The sequence below is a fragment of the Rhinopithecus roxellana genome, chromosome 10 (genome assembly GCF_007565055.1).
Source record: "Rhinopithecus roxellana isolate Shanxi Qingling chromosome 10, ASM756505v1, whole genome shotgun sequence".
Classification (NCBI taxonomy): Eukaryota; Metazoa; Chordata; class Mammalia; order Primates; family Cercopithecidae; genus Rhinopithecus; species Rhinopithecus roxellana.
In genome coordinates this window covers 132,609,280-132,626,032 of record NC_044558.1, presented here as the reverse complement: position 1 = coordinate 132,626,032, position 16,753 = coordinate 132,609,280, and the positions used below count along the sequence as shown (strand labels likewise).

General features: G+C 37.7%; 3 protein-coding genes across 11 annotated transcripts in view; 2 read left to right on the top strand and 1 right to left on the bottom strand.

Annotated features, from left to right (window-relative positions):
• KRAS (KRAS proto-oncogene, GTPase) overlaps nt 1-5,722 on the top strand; it is a 50,150-nt gene extending 44,428 nt beyond the window's left edge. For 2 of the 4 annotated variants that reach the window (XM_030938711.1, XM_030938710.1), the window contains one exon: nt 1,099-5,722. In XM_030938711.1, coding sequence (XP_030794571.1) covers nt 1,099-1,215 — 117 coding nt within the window. In that variant the 3' untranslated portion in view covers nt 1,216-5,722. The remainder of the gene's footprint in view (nt 1-1,098) is intronic. The other 2 variants (XM_030938709.1, XM_030938708.1) reach the window with 1 other exon arrangement.
• Nucleotides 4,568-15,624, bottom strand: ETFRF1 (electron transfer flavoprotein regulatory factor 1). Of its 6 annotated transcripts, none has more exons than XM_030938715.1 (4): nt 15,493-15,612; nt 15,206-15,353; nt 6,922-7,009; nt 4,568-6,838 (listed from the first exon to the last, which is right to left on the bottom strand). In XM_030938715.1, the coding sequence occupies exons 3-4, from the start codon at nt 6,970-6,972 to the stop codon at nt 6,617-6,619; spliced, it is 273 nt and encodes a 90-aa protein (XP_030794575.1). In that variant the 5' UTR covers nt 6,973-7,009; nt 15,206-15,353; nt 15,493-15,612; the 3' UTR covers nt 4,568-6,616. The 6 variants fall into 6 exon arrangements, with proteins under 6 accessions (XP_030794575.1, XP_030794574.1, XP_030794576.1 ...); XM_030938714.1 differs by having other exon boundaries at nt 15,497-15,612; XM_030938716.1 differs by lacking the exon at nt 15,206-15,353 and adding an exon at nt 12,015-12,089 and having other exon boundaries at nt 15,497-15,612.
• Nucleotides 15,625-15,770: 146 nt separating this feature from the next.
• CASC1 (cancer susceptibility 1) overlaps nt 15,771-16,753 on the top strand; it is an 89,755-nt gene continuing 88,772 nt past the window's right edge. The window contains 2 exon segments of the mRNA XM_030938584.1: nt 15,771-15,828; nt 15,831-15,946. Of these exon segments, the coding sequence (XP_030794444.1) occupies nt 15,771-15,828; nt 15,831-15,946 (174 nt within the window).

The window sequence follows — 16,753 nt, the reverse complement described above, 5'->3', positions numbered from 1 at the left end:
TCATATTTTTTCTTCATTTTTTGCTATTATTTATATTTTTATTTTAATTGGAGACATGACAAGAATTGACTTGTATATGGATCTTGCATAATTTAAGTATTGCAGGTTTGAAATCTCTTCTACCACTTTGAGAGTGCCATTTTTCACATTGTATACTATTAGGTTGAAAATTATTAAGGCTTAAAATCATTTTTAGCCATTAAATTTAAATAACCTTGCTTTAATCATAAATAGATGGTGGTCACAATGACTGTTAAACTCTTTGAAGACAGGATATTTAGCTTTATATGGCAAGCTTTTGAATACCTAATATATTAAACAGAAATTAAAACTTTATGGGATAAAGAGAGAATCTCCTCCAAATTGGTAAACTGTAAGATCTTTCAAATGATTTAGCTAATTTCTCCACAAATCTGAGGTATTAGTTTTTTTTTTTTTAAGTGGTATTCTCCTGTATTGGGGTCACTTTAAACCTTTTTCTTAATGATAAATATATGAATTGAAACTAATCCCTTAATATTATTTGAAAACTGAAATAATATGTTTAGATACTGTTTACTTCTTGATAAATTTATTGGAATAGGATGTTTGAATACTGTTTACTTCTTGGTAAATTTTTAAATCCAATGGATTTTACGTAAGTGTAGAACCAGAGCTCAAATACTGTTACTGTGTGTGAAGACTTATGAAAACAGTTTACAGTTGCATGGCTTATATCTAAAGTTCAGAAACATAAGGACAATTAAGTGTGCACACACACACATGCATTTGGATTTTGGTGACTTAGGTTTGCCAATGTGGAAAAAATAGCAAATTAAGTTCTCCTGTGAAAAAGTCATTACCTTATTTAAAATTCTGTGCCATCGGTTATCCTTGTCTTTTGTGAATATTGAATGTTCCTGTTTATAATATTGACATCTATGTGGATGACATTTAGGAATTCTAAAAGTCTAATATATGTAATATATATTCAGTTGCCTGAAGAGAAACATAAAAAATCCTTTCTTAATATTGTTTCCATTAATAATGGAAATTTGCTACCTGTACACATGAAGCCATCGTATATATTCACATTTTAATACTTTTTATGTATTTCAGGGTGTTGATGATGCCTTCTATACATTAGTTCGAGAAATTCGAAAACATAAAGAAAAGATGAGCAAAGATGGTAAAAAGAAGAAAAAGAAGTCAAAGACAAAGTGTGTAATTATGTAAATACAATTTGTACTTTTTTCTTAAGGCATACTAGTAAAAGTGGTAATTTTTGTACATTACACTAAATTATTAGCATTTGTTTTAGCATTACCTAATTTTTTTCCTGCTCCATGCAGACTGTTAGCTTTTACCTTACATGCTTATTTTAAAATGACAGTGGAAGCTTTTTTTTCCTCTAAGTGCCAGTATTCCCAGAGTTTTGGTTTTTGAACTAGCAATGCCTGTGAAAAAGAAACTGAATACCTAAGATTTCTGTCTTGGGGTTTTTGGTGCATGCAGTTGATTACTTCTTATTTTTCTTACCAATTGTGAATGTTCGTGTGAAACAAATTAATGAAGCTTCTGAATCATCCCTATTCTGTGTTTTATCTAGTCACATAAATGGATTAATTACTAATTATAATTTCAGTTGAGACTTTCTAATTGGTTTTACTGAAACATTGAGGGAACACAAATTTATGGGCTTCCTGATGATTCTTCTAGGCATCATGTCCTATGGTTTGTCATCCCTGATGAATGTAAAGTTACACTGTTCACAAAGGTTTTGTCTCCCTTTCCACTGCTATTAGTCATGGTCACTCTCCCCAAAATATTATATTTTTTCTAAAAAAAAAAAAATGGAAAAAAATTACAAGTCAATGGAAACTATTATAAGGCCGTTTCCTTTTCACATTAGATAAATTACTATAAAGACTCCTAATAGCTTTTCCTGTTAAGGCAGACCCAGTATGAAATGGGGATTATAGCAACCATTTTGGGGCTATATTTACATGCTACTAAATTTTTATAATAATTGAAAAAATTTTAACATGTATAAAAAATTCTCATAGGAATTAAATGTTGTCTCCCTGTGTCAGATTGCTCTTTCATAGTATAACTTTAAATCTTTTCTTCAACTTCAGTCTTTGAAGGTAGTTTTAATTCTGCTTGTGATGTTAAAGATTATTTGGGCCAGTTATAGCTTAGTAGGTGTTGAAGAGACCAAGGTTGCATGGCCAGGCCCTGTGTGAACCTTTGAGCTTTCATAGAGAGTTTCACAGCATGGACTGTGTCCCCATGGTCATCCAGTGTTGTCATGCATTGGCTGGTCCAAATGGGGAGGGACTAGGACAGTTTGGATAGGTCAACAAGATACATTATCACTCTGTGGTGGTCCTGCTGACAAATCAAGAGCATTGCTTTTGTTTTTTAAGAAAATGAACTCTTTTTTAAAAATTACTTTTTAATATTAACTCAAAAGTTGAGATTTTGGGGTGGTGGTGTGCCAAGACATTAATTTTTTTTTCAAACAATAAAGTGAAAAAGTTTTACAATCTCTAGGTTTGGCTAGTTCTCTTAACACTGGTTAAATTAGCATTTCATAAATACTTTTCAAGTCTGATCCATATTTAAGAATAATGCTTTAAAAATAAATATTAATAAAAATCCTTTTGATAAATTTAAAATGTTACTTATTTTAAAATATATGAAATGAGATGGCATGGTGAGGTGAAAGTATCACTGGACTAGGAAGAAGGTGACTTAGGTTCTAGATAGTTGTCTTTTAGGACTCTGATTTTGAGGACATCACTTACTATCCATTTCTTCATGTTAAAAGAAGTCATCTCAAACTCTTAGTTTTTTTACAACTGTGTGATTTATATTCCGTTTACATAAGGATACACTTATTTGTCAAGCTCAGCACAATCTGTAACTTTTTAACCTATGTTATACCATTTTCAGTGCCAATCTTGGGCAAAATTGTGCAAGAGGTGAAGTTTGTATTTGAATATCCATTCTCGTTTTAGGACTCTCCTTCCATGTTAGTGTCATCTTGCCTGCCTACCTTCCACATGCCCCATGACTTGATGCAGTTTTAATACTTCTAATTCCCCTAACCGAAAGATATACTGCTGCTATGGATATCTCCATGAAGTTTTCCCATTAAGTCACATCAAAATGCCCTACATCTTACTTCCTCAGGGCTCGAGGATCTGACAGATACCATAATGGGATTTGACCTAATCACTAATTTTCAGGTGGTGGCCAATCCTTTGAATATCTCTTTGCTGCCCAATCCATTAGCGACAGTAGGATTTTTCAAACCTGGTATGAATAGACAGAACCCTATCCAGTGGAAGGAGAATTTAATAAAGATAGTACTGAAAGAATTCCTAAGGTAATCTACAACTAGGACTACTCCTGGTAACAGTAATACATTCCATTGTTTTAGTAACCAGAAATGCTTTTTTTTTTTTGGTGTCAGAGTCTTACTCTGTCACCTAGGCTGGAATGCAGTGGCACCATCTCGGCTCACTGCAACCTCCATCTCCCAGGTTCAAACGATTCTCGTGCCTCAGCATCCTGAGTAGCTGGGATTACAGGCATGTGCCACCACACTAGACTAATTTTTGTAGTTTTAGGAGAGACAGGGTTTCACCCTATTGGCCAGGCTGGTCTCAAACTCCTGACCTCAAGTGATTCACCCGCCTCAGCCTCATAAAGCTGTTTGGCAGAACTCATTTATTCAGCAAATATTTATTGAGTGCCTGCCAGATGCCAGTCACTTCACAAGGCACTGGGTATATGGTATCCCCAAACAAGAGACATAATCCTGGTCCTCAGCTAGTGCTAGCGTGGTCCGTAGCATCTGAGTAAGGCCTTTAGCCTACGGTCCAGAGATAACACAGTGCGTATTTTAGTTTTGCAAAGAGGGGTTTGGTCCCTGTGCCAGCTCTGTAATTGTTTTGCTATGATTCCAGTGAAACTCTTTGATCGAGCTACTTTATGTAAATCACTTCATTGTTTAAAGGAATAAACTTGATTATATATTTTTTTAGTTTGGCATAACTATGTGATTCTATTGAGACAGTTACTGTACACATTAAGGTGTATGTCAGATATTCATATTGAAATTCCCAAATGTGTAATATTCCAGTTTTCTCTGCATAAATAATTAAAATATACTTAAAAATTAATAGTTTTATCTGGGTACAAATAAACACGTGCCTGAACTAGTTCACAGACAAGGAAACTTCTATGTAAAAATCAGTATGATTTCTGAATTGCTATGCTAAACTCCAGATCTTTGGAACATTGTTTAGATAGGGTGTTAAGACTTACACAGTACCTCTTGTTTCTACACAGAGAAAGAAATGGCCATCCTTCAGGAACTGCAGTGCTTATGAGGGAATATTTAGGCCTCTTGAATTTTTGATGTAGATGGGCATTTTTTTAAGGTAATGGTAATTACCTTTATGTGAACTTTGAATGGTTTAACAAAAGATTTGTTTTTGTAGATATTTTAAAGGGGGAGAATTCTAGAAATAAATGTTATCTAATACCGCCTTAAAGATAAAAATCCTTGTTGAAGTTTTTTTTTTTTTTTTTTTTTTTAAGCTAAATTACATAGTCTTAGGCATTAACATGTTTGTGGAAGAATATAGCATACATATATTGTATCATTTGAGTGAATATTCCCAAGTAGGCATTCTAGGCTCTTATTTAACTGAGTCACACTGCATAGGAATTTAGAACCTAACTTTTATAGGTTATCAAAACCGTTGCCACCATTGCACAATTTTGTCCTAATACATACGTAGAAACTTTGTGGGGCATGTTAAGTTACAGTTTGCACAAGTTCATCTCATTTTATTCCATTGATTTTTTTTTTCTTCTAACCATTTTTTTCTTCAAACAGTATATAATGTTAGGGGATTTTTTTAGACAGTAAAAACTATCTGAAGATTTCTATTTGTCAAAAAGTAATGATTTCTTGATAATTATGTAGTAATGTTTTTCAGAACCCAGCAGTTATTTAATAACTTCTGTGTTAATACTGGATAGCATGAATTCTGCATTGAGAAACTGAATAGCATACAACTGATAGCTGTCAGAAAATGAAAATTTCTTTCTAAAGATACTCACATGAGTTCTTGAAGAATAGTCATAACTAGATTAAGATCTGTATTTTAGTTTAATAGTTTGAAGTGCCTGTTTGGGATAATGATAGGTAATTTAGATGAATTTAGGGGAAAAAAAAGTTATCTGCAGAAATGTTGAGGGCCCATCTCTCCCCACCACACCCACATAGAGCTAACTGGGTTACAATGTTTTATCCGAAAGTTTTCAATTCCACTGTCTTGTGTTTTCATGTTGAAAATACTTCTTTGCATTTTTCCTTTGAGTGCCAATTTCTTACTAGTACTATTTCTTAATGTAACATGTTTACCTGGAATGTATTTTAACTATTTTTGTATAGTGTAAACTGAAACATGCACATTTTGTACATTGTGCTTTCTTTTGTGGGACATATGCAGTGTGATCCAGTTGTTTTCCATCATTTGGTTGCGCTGACCTAGGAATGTTGGTCATATCAAACATTAAAAATGACCACTCTTTTAATTGAAATTAACTTTTAAATGTTTATAGGAGTATGTGCTGTGAAGTGATCTAAAATTTGTAATATTTTTGTCATGAACTGTACTACTCCTAATTATTGTAATGTAATAAAAATAGTTACAGTGACTGTGAGTGTGTGTTTATTCATGGAATTTGAATTGTTTGCCCCGAAATGGATATGGAATACTTTATAAGCCATAGACACTATAGAATACCAGTGAATCTTTTTATGCAGCTTTTAAGTTAGAAATATCCTTTATTTCTAAAAGGTGCTGTGGATATTATGTAAAGGTGTGTTTGCTTAAACTTAAAACCATATTTAGAAGTAGATGCAAAGCAAATCTGCCTTTATGACAAAAAATAGAATAACATTATTTATTTCCTTTTATCAAAGAAGGTAATTGATACACAACAGGTGAGTTGGTTTTAGGCCCAAAGGTAGCAGCAGCAACATTAATAATGGAAATAATTGAATAGTTATGTATGTAATGCCAGTCACCAGCAGGCTATTTCAAGGTCAGAAAAACTCCACACATATTATTTCTATAACTACATTTAAATCATTGTCAGAAACTTTGTTTTGGAGTGAACCTTGAGTATGTGCTGTTAATGTATCAAATTGGGTGAAAAAATAAGGGATTCCTTTCAAAAGTTAAGAGAAATAAGAAATTATTTTGCTTATTAAATGTTCAGTAAATGGCATTCTCTTGTCAGTAAAATGGAGAAATAAGCTAAAAGTTGGCTAAGTCCTATTAAGTTACAGGATTAAGTGTATTATATTTTCATTCAAAATTGGGTGCTCATTAATTTATAATCGGTAGTATAGCTAAACTATGTATCAAAATTGAGCATTAAGTTGCTGATAATTTCTCAGTATGAACAGAAGTTGAAACCTATTCAGTAGGGCAGCTCAGGGATTTTTTACACAATATATCTTCCCATTTTAAGTTAGAATTATTTCACAATATCTGGTACACATAACAGCTGGCACTGATTGTCAGCTAAATTAAAGTAGTAATGATCAATTAGTTTTGTTGGTATCTGAATAATAGCGTTGTTTCATAGCTCTGTATTTCCTAAGGAAGTACAAGGCTTCTAGCTCTTTCATTACAAATTCGCCCTGTGCAATAAGTTCTTTGATCTTCTCTGGATTCTTCACATCTTTGTTTTTAAGGAAAATGTTCTTCAAACGCTTTTTAAAATAGTCTGCTCCTTTTGGATAGTCTCGTCCAAGATACAGCAGCTTCAAAAAGAAAGATTATGTATTTCTAAACAATCCATGTCATATAACAACATTTTAATAAAATTGGCAACATAATTACTTACATTTTTATAAAGTTTTAGTACTTCTCCTCTTAAAGAATTGGCCATTTTCATTTACCATGTAAATTATCCACTTTTATGTGTAACATGCCTAAAGAAAGGAAAATTTTTTGCAATTAGCTGCATTGTAGTCTTAAAATCAAAAAAGGTTATACACACTGAGAAAATAACTTTTTAAAAATTCAATAAATATTTCTGGAGAACTTTTTTGTTCCACGTACTGTGATATAGTTATAAATACTTCAGATAAAATAACCTGCTGTCACAGAATTGACTTCTTCCTACGGGACACTAAGCAAAGAAGACGATTATTATGAGAAGTCATATTAAGGAAATAAGATGAGAAAGTGGATTGTTACAGATAGGTACGTGTACCTCCTTTTATGCCACAGTGGAAGGAATGAGTTAGATTTAAATCCTAGTTGCATAACGTACAGATTAATTAACCATGCTGAGCCTGAGTTTTCCTTATCAAACGAGAGGTCTTTACCATGCTCTCAAGGCAAGGCCAGATCCACTTGAAGGACATTGAGCAGAAGCCTGATCAAATCTTGATGGGTGCTTATCCAAAGGGAGCCTAAAAACTTAGCAGAAACTGGGTGAGTTAAGCAGGTTGGAATAGTAGATGGGCAGTAAGATTGGTGGTGAAGAGCCCAAATGAACAACCTGTAAGAGGGTGCCCCTGAGGAACAGGTGACATCCAGTGGGATAAATCATGCTTCTTTATGTGTAATGTGTTAATGCTGCTGAGTAGAGGAGGCTCCTTAAAGGCATCATGACAGCCTAAACCTAGAAAATAATTCCCACTACCTGTTACAGTTGAATAGTAAGCTCTTAACATTGCATCCCATCAGGTGGATGCAACTGAAATTTGTTCCATTTTGATTGATGTTAATTTTGATTACCCAATTAAAGTCGTATTTGCTAAGACTGTCCATTATAAAATTATTTCTCTGAGGAACCTAGTCCTTTTAATGGAGAATAGCATTTAGAAACTATAATCTGGATGGAATGTTTTAGAAACCAAGGTCTGGGTGCTAGAAATGCTAATCACCATGGGACTGTCACTGTTCCCAGGTCCTCTGAGTGACAAAGCTGCAAGTGTACATACATGCAGATTTAGGTGTTGTGTGTGTGACTTTTATATTAATCTCCACATAATCTGCTACCTAACATTCAATTCCAATACTACAGGGTTTATTTTCATTTCCCCTCTTTACATGGGTTTAATACTCTTGCCTAACAATGAGAAGTCTGGTTCCCACTTGTCCTTAATAAATTTACTTTTTATAATCATCACCCCTCCTCTCACTATGTAATCAAATTCCTCTTGCTGTCACCATTCAGCGCACACACTACTCTCTGAGCTCTGCCACCCAATGCCAGAGTGCCACTGCCACCATCCCACATGCATGGTCTTCTCTTCATCCCCCTTTTCTCCAACCTACCCTTCTTGGGCTCAAGCAATTTACACTGCACCACTTCCTCCCTCCTGGATAAGGCTCACCTTTTGTTCCGTTCCAAAAACCTGTGCCACCATTTTCTTCACCCTAACAAGATGCCCTCTTCATCCCCTGCTAGGCTGCTGCTGTGCACAAGTCCCTACCACCAGACACCCTCCTCACTGCATTTGGGCTCCAGTACCCCCTGCTGGGCTACTACCTTGCCAGTCTTTCTCTCGCCCCCCCCCTTCCCCAGATGCCTACCTTGCTCAGTGCCACATAATGACTTTTGGGCTGAATTACTGTGAAGGGCAAGCAGGAAACAACTTTTTTTTTTTTGAGATGAATTCTCGCTGTCACCAGGCTGGAGTGCAGTGGTGCCATCTCAGCTCACTGCAACCTCCACCTCCCTGGTTCAAGCAATTCCCCTGCCTCAGCCTCCTAGGTAGCTGGGACTACAGGTGTGTGCCACCACGCCTGGCTAATTTTTTTTTTTTTTTTGTATTTTAGTAGAGACGGTGTTTCACCATGTTGGCCAGGATGGTCTCGATCTCCTCACCTCGTGATCTACCCACCTTGGCCTCCCAAAGTGCTGGGATTACAGGCATGAGCCACTGCGCCCGGCCGCAATTTGTATTTTTAAAATAGCCTTTTAGATCAGTTTTAAGGGTTATTTTATAGTTAACTAGCAGAAAATGTGGATTAAAATGACAGTATCATACTCAATTAAAAATCATTATGGATTAAAATTGCAGTACCATACTCAATTAAAAATCATTGTGCTACATAATTTAAGTTCTCCTGTTACTTCTGTTTTGGTTGGACCCCGAAGTATAATAGTGTAGATTCTCATTGTGACTTCACCTGCCCCTTTAGGCGTTTTGCAAAATTTACACCTTTTACAATTTTAAAGTCAGGGTACCAATCAATGCCTTCATGTATTTCATCTTAAATTTTTATATGTATTAGACATAGAAACTGCATAAAATATGAATGTACAAATTAAAGAAAGTAAAATATACATCTGGGTACCCATCTTTCAAGTTATGAAACAGAAAATTAGAAGTCTTAGAAGCCCCCATGTGCCCCTCTCCAATTGCTTCTCCTTCCCCATCTCTACCAAGATAGCCTGTAGTGACTTCCAACTTATTCTCTTTAGTTTTCCCACCACTCATGAACATTGCCCTAAATATTTAATTTCGGCAATTTGAGCAGCAAGCACGAATCTAGCAAGGAAAGGGGCAACAACACTGCTGTTAATTAAAGCCAAACAGTCCTAGTCTGGCTTTACCTTCTCCAGGCTTTAAGAATCCCTTCTGGAGACGTTAATTTGCAATGTCATGAGTGAATACTGGGCTCCTCACAAATGAAGCACGTGGGAAGATCAGAGTGTAGAACTGATACTTGATTTCCGGCCAATACATAGTAAAAATGGGAAGGAGGAAGACTATTTTCTGCTTTAAGCTCACCAATGCCCAACATCAGCTTTCAGGAATAGGTTGAAAAAGAAGGGTAAAAGTGAGTGTCCTCAGTTGGTCCAGTCAGCATAGCACAGAAGACAGCAGGAATTTCATCACCACATGGTCAAGGCAAATGGCAGTAAGAATCTGAGCCAGGCTTGCCTAGGCATAATGTCCTCAGGTCAAAAAGATGGTACAATGGCAGCAGGGATCTTGGTGGTAACAACCACCAATGTGAGTCATAACTGCTTGATTTTGGACTGACTGCTCTCTACATCAAGAAGCACAACTGTTGTACTGGAATCTCACTTGACCATGCTCCCAGAAATTCCTTTTGCCTATCCTCTATGTTGATTATCCCATTTTCTACATTTCAAAGTGTTGCATTTACTGGTTTTATTTTTGTTTCTGCGGAGCACATCCTAACTTCTTGAAAAGGGTACATGGAAGGTAAATGAGACCCTGGATGTCTAAAAATGGCTGGCTGCCTCTACTTGTTTGATAGCTTGTCTGAGTATAGAATTGAAAGCTGGAAATAATTTTCTTTCAACATTTTGAAGCAGTTGCTCATCTGTTTGCTTTTACCATTGCTATTAAGAAGTTCAAAGCAGTCCTGTTAAGTGATCCTCTGTATGGATGTATTTTTTCTCTCTCCCCAGAAACTTACAGAATGTTCTCCATGAAGATTTTGAAATGTTAGTGATGTGTTGATAATGGATTTATTTTCATTCATTGTGCTGGACACTCAGTTGGCCCCTGCAATCTGGATGCTTGTTTCCTTCAATTTGGGAAAAAATTTTAAATGATTTCATTCATGATCCCCCCCCCCCATTTTCTTTTTTCTCCCTTCTTGAAACTTTTATTATTTGGATGTTTGAACTTCTAGACATGTTCTCTTCCTTTTTTCTCTACTATTTTCCATTTGTCTCCTTTTTAAGCATGGAGTTTTGCTCTTGTCACCCAGGCTGGAGTGCAATGGCCTCATCTCGGCTCACTGGAACCTCCGCCTCCTGGGTTCAAGCGATTCTCCTGCCTCAGCCTCCCGAGTAGCTGGGATTACAGGCATCTGCCACTAAGCATGGCTAATTTATGTATTTTTAGTAGAGATGGGTTTTCACCATGTTGGCCAGGCTGGTCTCGAACTCCTGACCTCAGGTGATCCACCCTCCTTGGCTTCCCAAAGTACTGGGTGGGATTACAGGTGTGAGCCTCTGTGCCCGGCCTTTTATTCAGTTTTATGGGGGATTTTCTCATTTTCATCTTTCAAGTGTTCTATTGAGTTTTTCACTTCTGCTCTTCCTGGACAGTTAATTTTGACCACTCAGATTGCTTTCAGCATAGCTGGAGACTACTACAGAGATGTTAAAAATACTAAAAAAATAATAGAGTAGCCTGGGAATGGGAGTACGGGCTGGAGACCAGGAAGGAATCAAAGATGCACGAGGCAACCTTTGTGGATAACGGATGTATTTATTGTCTTGATTGTGGTGATGGCTTCATTGTGTGTGTATATACATATGCGTATATATGTATATATACATATCTATATAGTTAGAATAGATACTATATAGTATATAGTATGTAGTTTCCCCACCCTTAGCCCTGTTCTTAGACTTTTGCTGGCATTTCTATTATTTGCAAAAATATATTAAAATATATATTTACAAATAGAGGTAGTCAGCCATTTTCAGTATATAGTATACTATGGTGTATATATATACCTACTATGTAGTAGATAGTAGATATATATAGTATATAGTACATAGTAATTCCTTTTATTTTTGTTTCCACGGAAACAAAAATTATATGTATACTATATATGTATACTATAGGTAGTATATATACTATATAGCACATATATATCTATAAATATGCATATATAGATGTGTATATGTATGAACCAAATTTATCAAATTATGCTTTATAAGTGTAATTCAGTGTCAATTCTATTTCAGCAAAACTTAAAAAAATAATAGAAATGCCAGCCAAAGTCTAAGAACAGAGCTAAGAGATGCTGAGGTAACACATGGAAGTAGAAATCGATCTAAACCACAGGGCTGCCAATTCGTGGGTAGGAGAGGTGACTCTACTTGCCCCCAGTCAATGGCTGCACAGAACTTGGGGTATGCCTCGCTGAGGAGGGAACCCTGGGAATATACACTTGAATCAGTGAAAAAATCTGAAAGGCACTTGCCAGCAGCATAGCAGTGAAGCCATGACCTTTTCTTGCTGAAGGTCATACATTTACTGCTTTTCTGGCTCCTCTTTCCTAGGGGGAAAAAAATCACACAGGAACCAACATTACTTCTACATCAATACTTGTAAAATTGTACTTACTACTAGTTAATGAGCTAATTCACATAACAAGCATACTATGTAGGCATTTTTTTCTTTCAAGTTCACTGATTCTTGCCTTCTTGAAATTTTCTGTTGTTTTACTTCAAATAGCTTTTCTGCTTGCTTTTGTCTCTATCACTTCTGAGCTTTCTTCCAAAATCTGGTCATTCTTTTCTGTCTACTCTTACGAGTGAAAAGACACAAAAGCTTTTTAGATCTGTATATATGGGTGAAGCATACAGACTCTGGGCTTCACTTAGGGTGCTCTGAGTGGGCCCTTACTGAGGAACCTCTGATGTCAGTATCTTGGATTGCTCCTCCTGGGCTAGGCAGTTCCTCAGAGTTGAGTCTTCCAGTCTTCTAAGGATTTGCCTATTAAACATTAAAAAGTGAAAGAGGAATGCAGGCCCTGTATCCAGCATTATGTATACCTAAATTCACTTAATTTTGTTTCCAGTGTGCTTCTCTAGAATGCCTGAGGATGCCCCAGTCCAGGGACGAGTACTACTTTTTCCAGAAACCTCTAGTCTTTTATGGGAGTAAGGGGGTAGAGTTACTTAGAGGTGTTTCTCATATAGCTTTCATGTAGTCCACTTCCTATTTCAGGGCCCCTGTTTCAGTGCCTTTTGAGAATTCTGCAGAGTAAATTGGGTTTTTCTGGTGTGCTAAGTCACATTCATTCACCTGTTTTCCAGCTTCTTAAGTTTTATTGCTGTTATCGCCTGTTGCAATTTTTCCAATTTATTTTTATATCATTTTACTATAGATTTAGTAATTTTGGAAGGGAATAAAATTAGATGAGGGTATTTAACCCACTATATTAACTACTTCATTTTTTAAACTTATTTTTCTTTTGGCAGACAGCCATTAGCAGTGTGAAATAATCTTACTAAGAATGATTCTTAGGCTGGGCATGGTCACTTGTACCTGTAATCTCAGCACTTTGGTAGCCCAGGGCCGGAGGATGGCTTGAGGTCAGGAGTTTGAGACCAGCCTGAGCAACACAGTGAGACCTTGTCTCTACTAAAAGTAAAAAAATATTAGCCAGGCATGGTGGCATGTGCCTGTAGTCTCAGCTATTTGGGAGGCTGAGGTTGGAGGATTGCTTGAGCCCAGGAGGTTGAGGCTGTAGTGAGCCATGATTGTTCTACCACTCCAACCTGGGCAAAATTCATTTTGAGACCCTGTCTCAAAACAAAACAAGCAAACAAAAAACACCTCTTGTGAGCCATGTTCTTTTCACATAATTTAAAATTAAATCTACATAGAAGTAATTTCAAATTGCAAACTATAACCTGTTTAATGCCTAACAGCACACCTTCATTTAATTCACAATTTGTAACTTGTGAAAGCTTTTAGGGACCTGGCTTAAGTTGTCCTTTTTAGTTGTTGGTCTTTTTACAAATTATGTATTATAAAAGACTTGCCTAGCAAAAATGTAACTAGTGTGGCTACGGTAAATTTGTTCTTCTTTGATATGTTAACTTATATGAATTAATGCAGTTTATCTTTTTTTTTTTTTTTGAGATGGAGTCTTGCTCTGTTGCCCAGGTTGGAGTGTAGTGGTGTGATTTTGGCTCACTGCAACCTCCCTGTCCTGGGTTCAAGCGATTCCCATCTCAGCCTCCAGAGTAGCTGGGATTACAGGTGCCCACCACCACGCCCAGTTAATTTTTCGTATTATTTTAGTAGAGACGGGTTCACCGTGTTATCCAGGATGGTCTCGATCTCCTGACCTTGTGATCTGCCCGCCTTGGCCTCCCAAAGTACTGGGATTACAGGTGTGGGCCACCACGCCAGGTAATGCAGTTTATCTTTATGCAGTTGACCTTGAAGCATTTAGGTTTATTTTAGCCATTAAGAGAAACAGGTCTCCTTGGGTTCACAATGTAGTGAATAAATAATTTGAGTTCAGCAGGGCCTGAGGCTGCTCCTGAACTCTGCACGAAGTCATGGAGGTTACTGTTTTAAGTAAAGAGCCAAGAGTTAAGGACTAAGAGAAGCCCCCTATTATTCTGAAAACTTGGATGTGTGCGCTGGATGAGACAGCGGTTGCAGTCCCTATTGATAGTTTTTCCCCGCTGTCATTCTAGGCTAAGGAGTTAAGACTTTACCAGTTCCAGTTCTAGGCTAGTGGAGAATTGTCATTTTACTGGGGGTTATGTGGTGCCCAAAGTTGTTAACCATTCTTCCCCATGGGGTAGATACAGTGAGAGCGTCAGTAAAGCCTTTCCTCTAAAAGCCCACTATTTTAAGGTAACTTGGGATTACTGTACTGTCTCCTTACCCCCAAGAATCCTAATTTGAGTTGACTGAGGTGTTTTATCATTAAACATTAGTTTTCCTGAAACTGATTTAAAAGGAAACCTTAAGTTCCATAACAAACAGCCACGGCCAACTGAGTAAGAACTCTGTACGAAGTCGCTATTAAAATGTTTTTATCTTGCTACCAGGATATGGATGTAAAATGCTAATAACTATTACACAGCCTGTAATAGTTACAGGTTACAATGGGGATAATAACACTTTAACCCACAAAGACTAGCTTAGTCCTACTACTTATCTATGAATAATGCCTGTAGTCAGTAACACTGGAAGGGATCGAGCATTATAAACTTAGAATTCAGAGATGAGAAATGGTGCCAGTAATTTAAAAGTATTTTCAGGTCTCATAATGCTAAAACAGGGTGCCCTACAATTACAAAGAACTCAGTCGGGCTTGAGGAGAACAGCCTCACTTAATTGTAGTTTTCCTGGCGGTGTAAGGTGCCAGCGTTTCTTCGTGTGGGAGGAGACTGAAATTCTGAAGGTTGTGCTACTGATTAGTACAATTAGTCTGTGACCTTGGGAAACTAATGAGTCTTTGGGGCCTCACCGATCTTCATGTTAAGGAATATTTTACCCAGGAATTGCTTCATTTTCTAGTCTTGTTTAGGGCGCTTTTAGGCAAAAGGACACGTACGCTGCACAGAAAGTAAACAATACAGCAGAGAGAAGAATCCGAAGGTCATTAATCTTAAAATAAACAACCCTCTGGAGCCAACTTACTTCCCTCTTTAAATTGCCGAATGAGCCCCATCCCCCTGCTGGCTTAAATCGCAGTGGCCCGGGCGGCCCACCGGGTGTCCGCTGCTTGAACCAGTCGCATGCCGGTTCCCTTCTGGAAACTCTCCCAGAAAGACTGAGCCCCAACACACTATAGGAAATAAACCGTCAAGGTCAGGAGACGCTCAGAACCCTCTTCCCACAGCCGGTGGTCCTCGCCCAGAGCGCATTTTGCCTGCAGACCCCAGGATCCGGGAAACGGAACAAAATTCCCCGGCGCCGGCACTCACGCACTTTCCGGCACGCCGGAGCCGCAAAACCTTCCACCGCTTGGACTCCTCTGTCCGTCTACTGCGAAGCGCAGTGGGGTTGGGGGAGGAGGGCAACTTGTTAGTAAAGGGGGCGGGGCGCCGGCCGGAAGAGCCTGCTGCGGCTGCGCCCTTTTCCTGGAGCGCAAGTGGGCGGGACCTGTCGTCCGGACAACCCGGGAGCGTTTGTTCACATAATTTCAGCTTCGACTCTGCGGACTACTGCGGTGGAACTTGACTCCTAATGGTGAGCAAGGTGAATGAGGCAGACAGGTGGAGGGGCGACCATTGATTCTGCCTCACCAGTGTTAAATGATGTAATAAGAGCCGGTCATATTTTACAGAGAAGCGGGTCGGTTTGGGAAATAACTCATACCTCGGGGTGGGTGGGCCCTCTTCTCAGCAATAGCTTTCCTTACCTGGATCGGGCGGACGGGTAGGAGTCCCAAACCGGTTTCTGCAAACGGGAGATGGTCAAAGCTGTCACCCGGTATCCTGATCTCGAATGTTGCTAAGCTTGAAAATTGGTCCCAACCTAGTAACTTCCAGTAATGATAGACTTTGCCACTAAATTCTCTTGTAGCAACTTGGCGGAAATGTTTTAGTACCTCTCCAGCAGTTAATTAAAAGCTAATGCAGTTTACTCTGCTTTGAAAAGGTATTTTATGTCGTCTTTTGTGGGACTATGAATTGTTCTGTGATTCAAGGTACTCATCCTGCGTTAAATATGATAAAGCTTCTCATTTTGTTTTTCTGCACTCCTCAACTGCCATGTTTTCACCAAGGAGACAGGCCAACATGTAGCTATGAGAGTATCTCTGTCTGGTTTTCTTAAATGTGGTTTCCATCAAGACATTTTCTATAATTAAAACCAGAGGAAGTGGAGAATGTAATTACTTATTTAATTCATTAATTAAGGGAAAATATGGAGTGCATTCTTTGTACTTGGCACTAGGCTAGAAGCCAAGAATTCCAAGAAGAACATGATGACAGCTCTGCTTATGGGATACAGATTAAACAAATTAATTACAATACAGTTTTACAACTGTAACAATTGAAGTATCTAAAATGGGGTAACACAAAGTTGGAAATGATGAAATCAGTGAGGGGAAACAAGGTAAGGAAAAACTGGTGCTTTTCAACCTGTTTTAAAGTATAAATACTTTATACTTTTCTGCAAATGGTGGGAAGAAATAGGGAATGGAGCCCTGGCGCAGTGGCTCACCCCTGTAATCCCAGCACT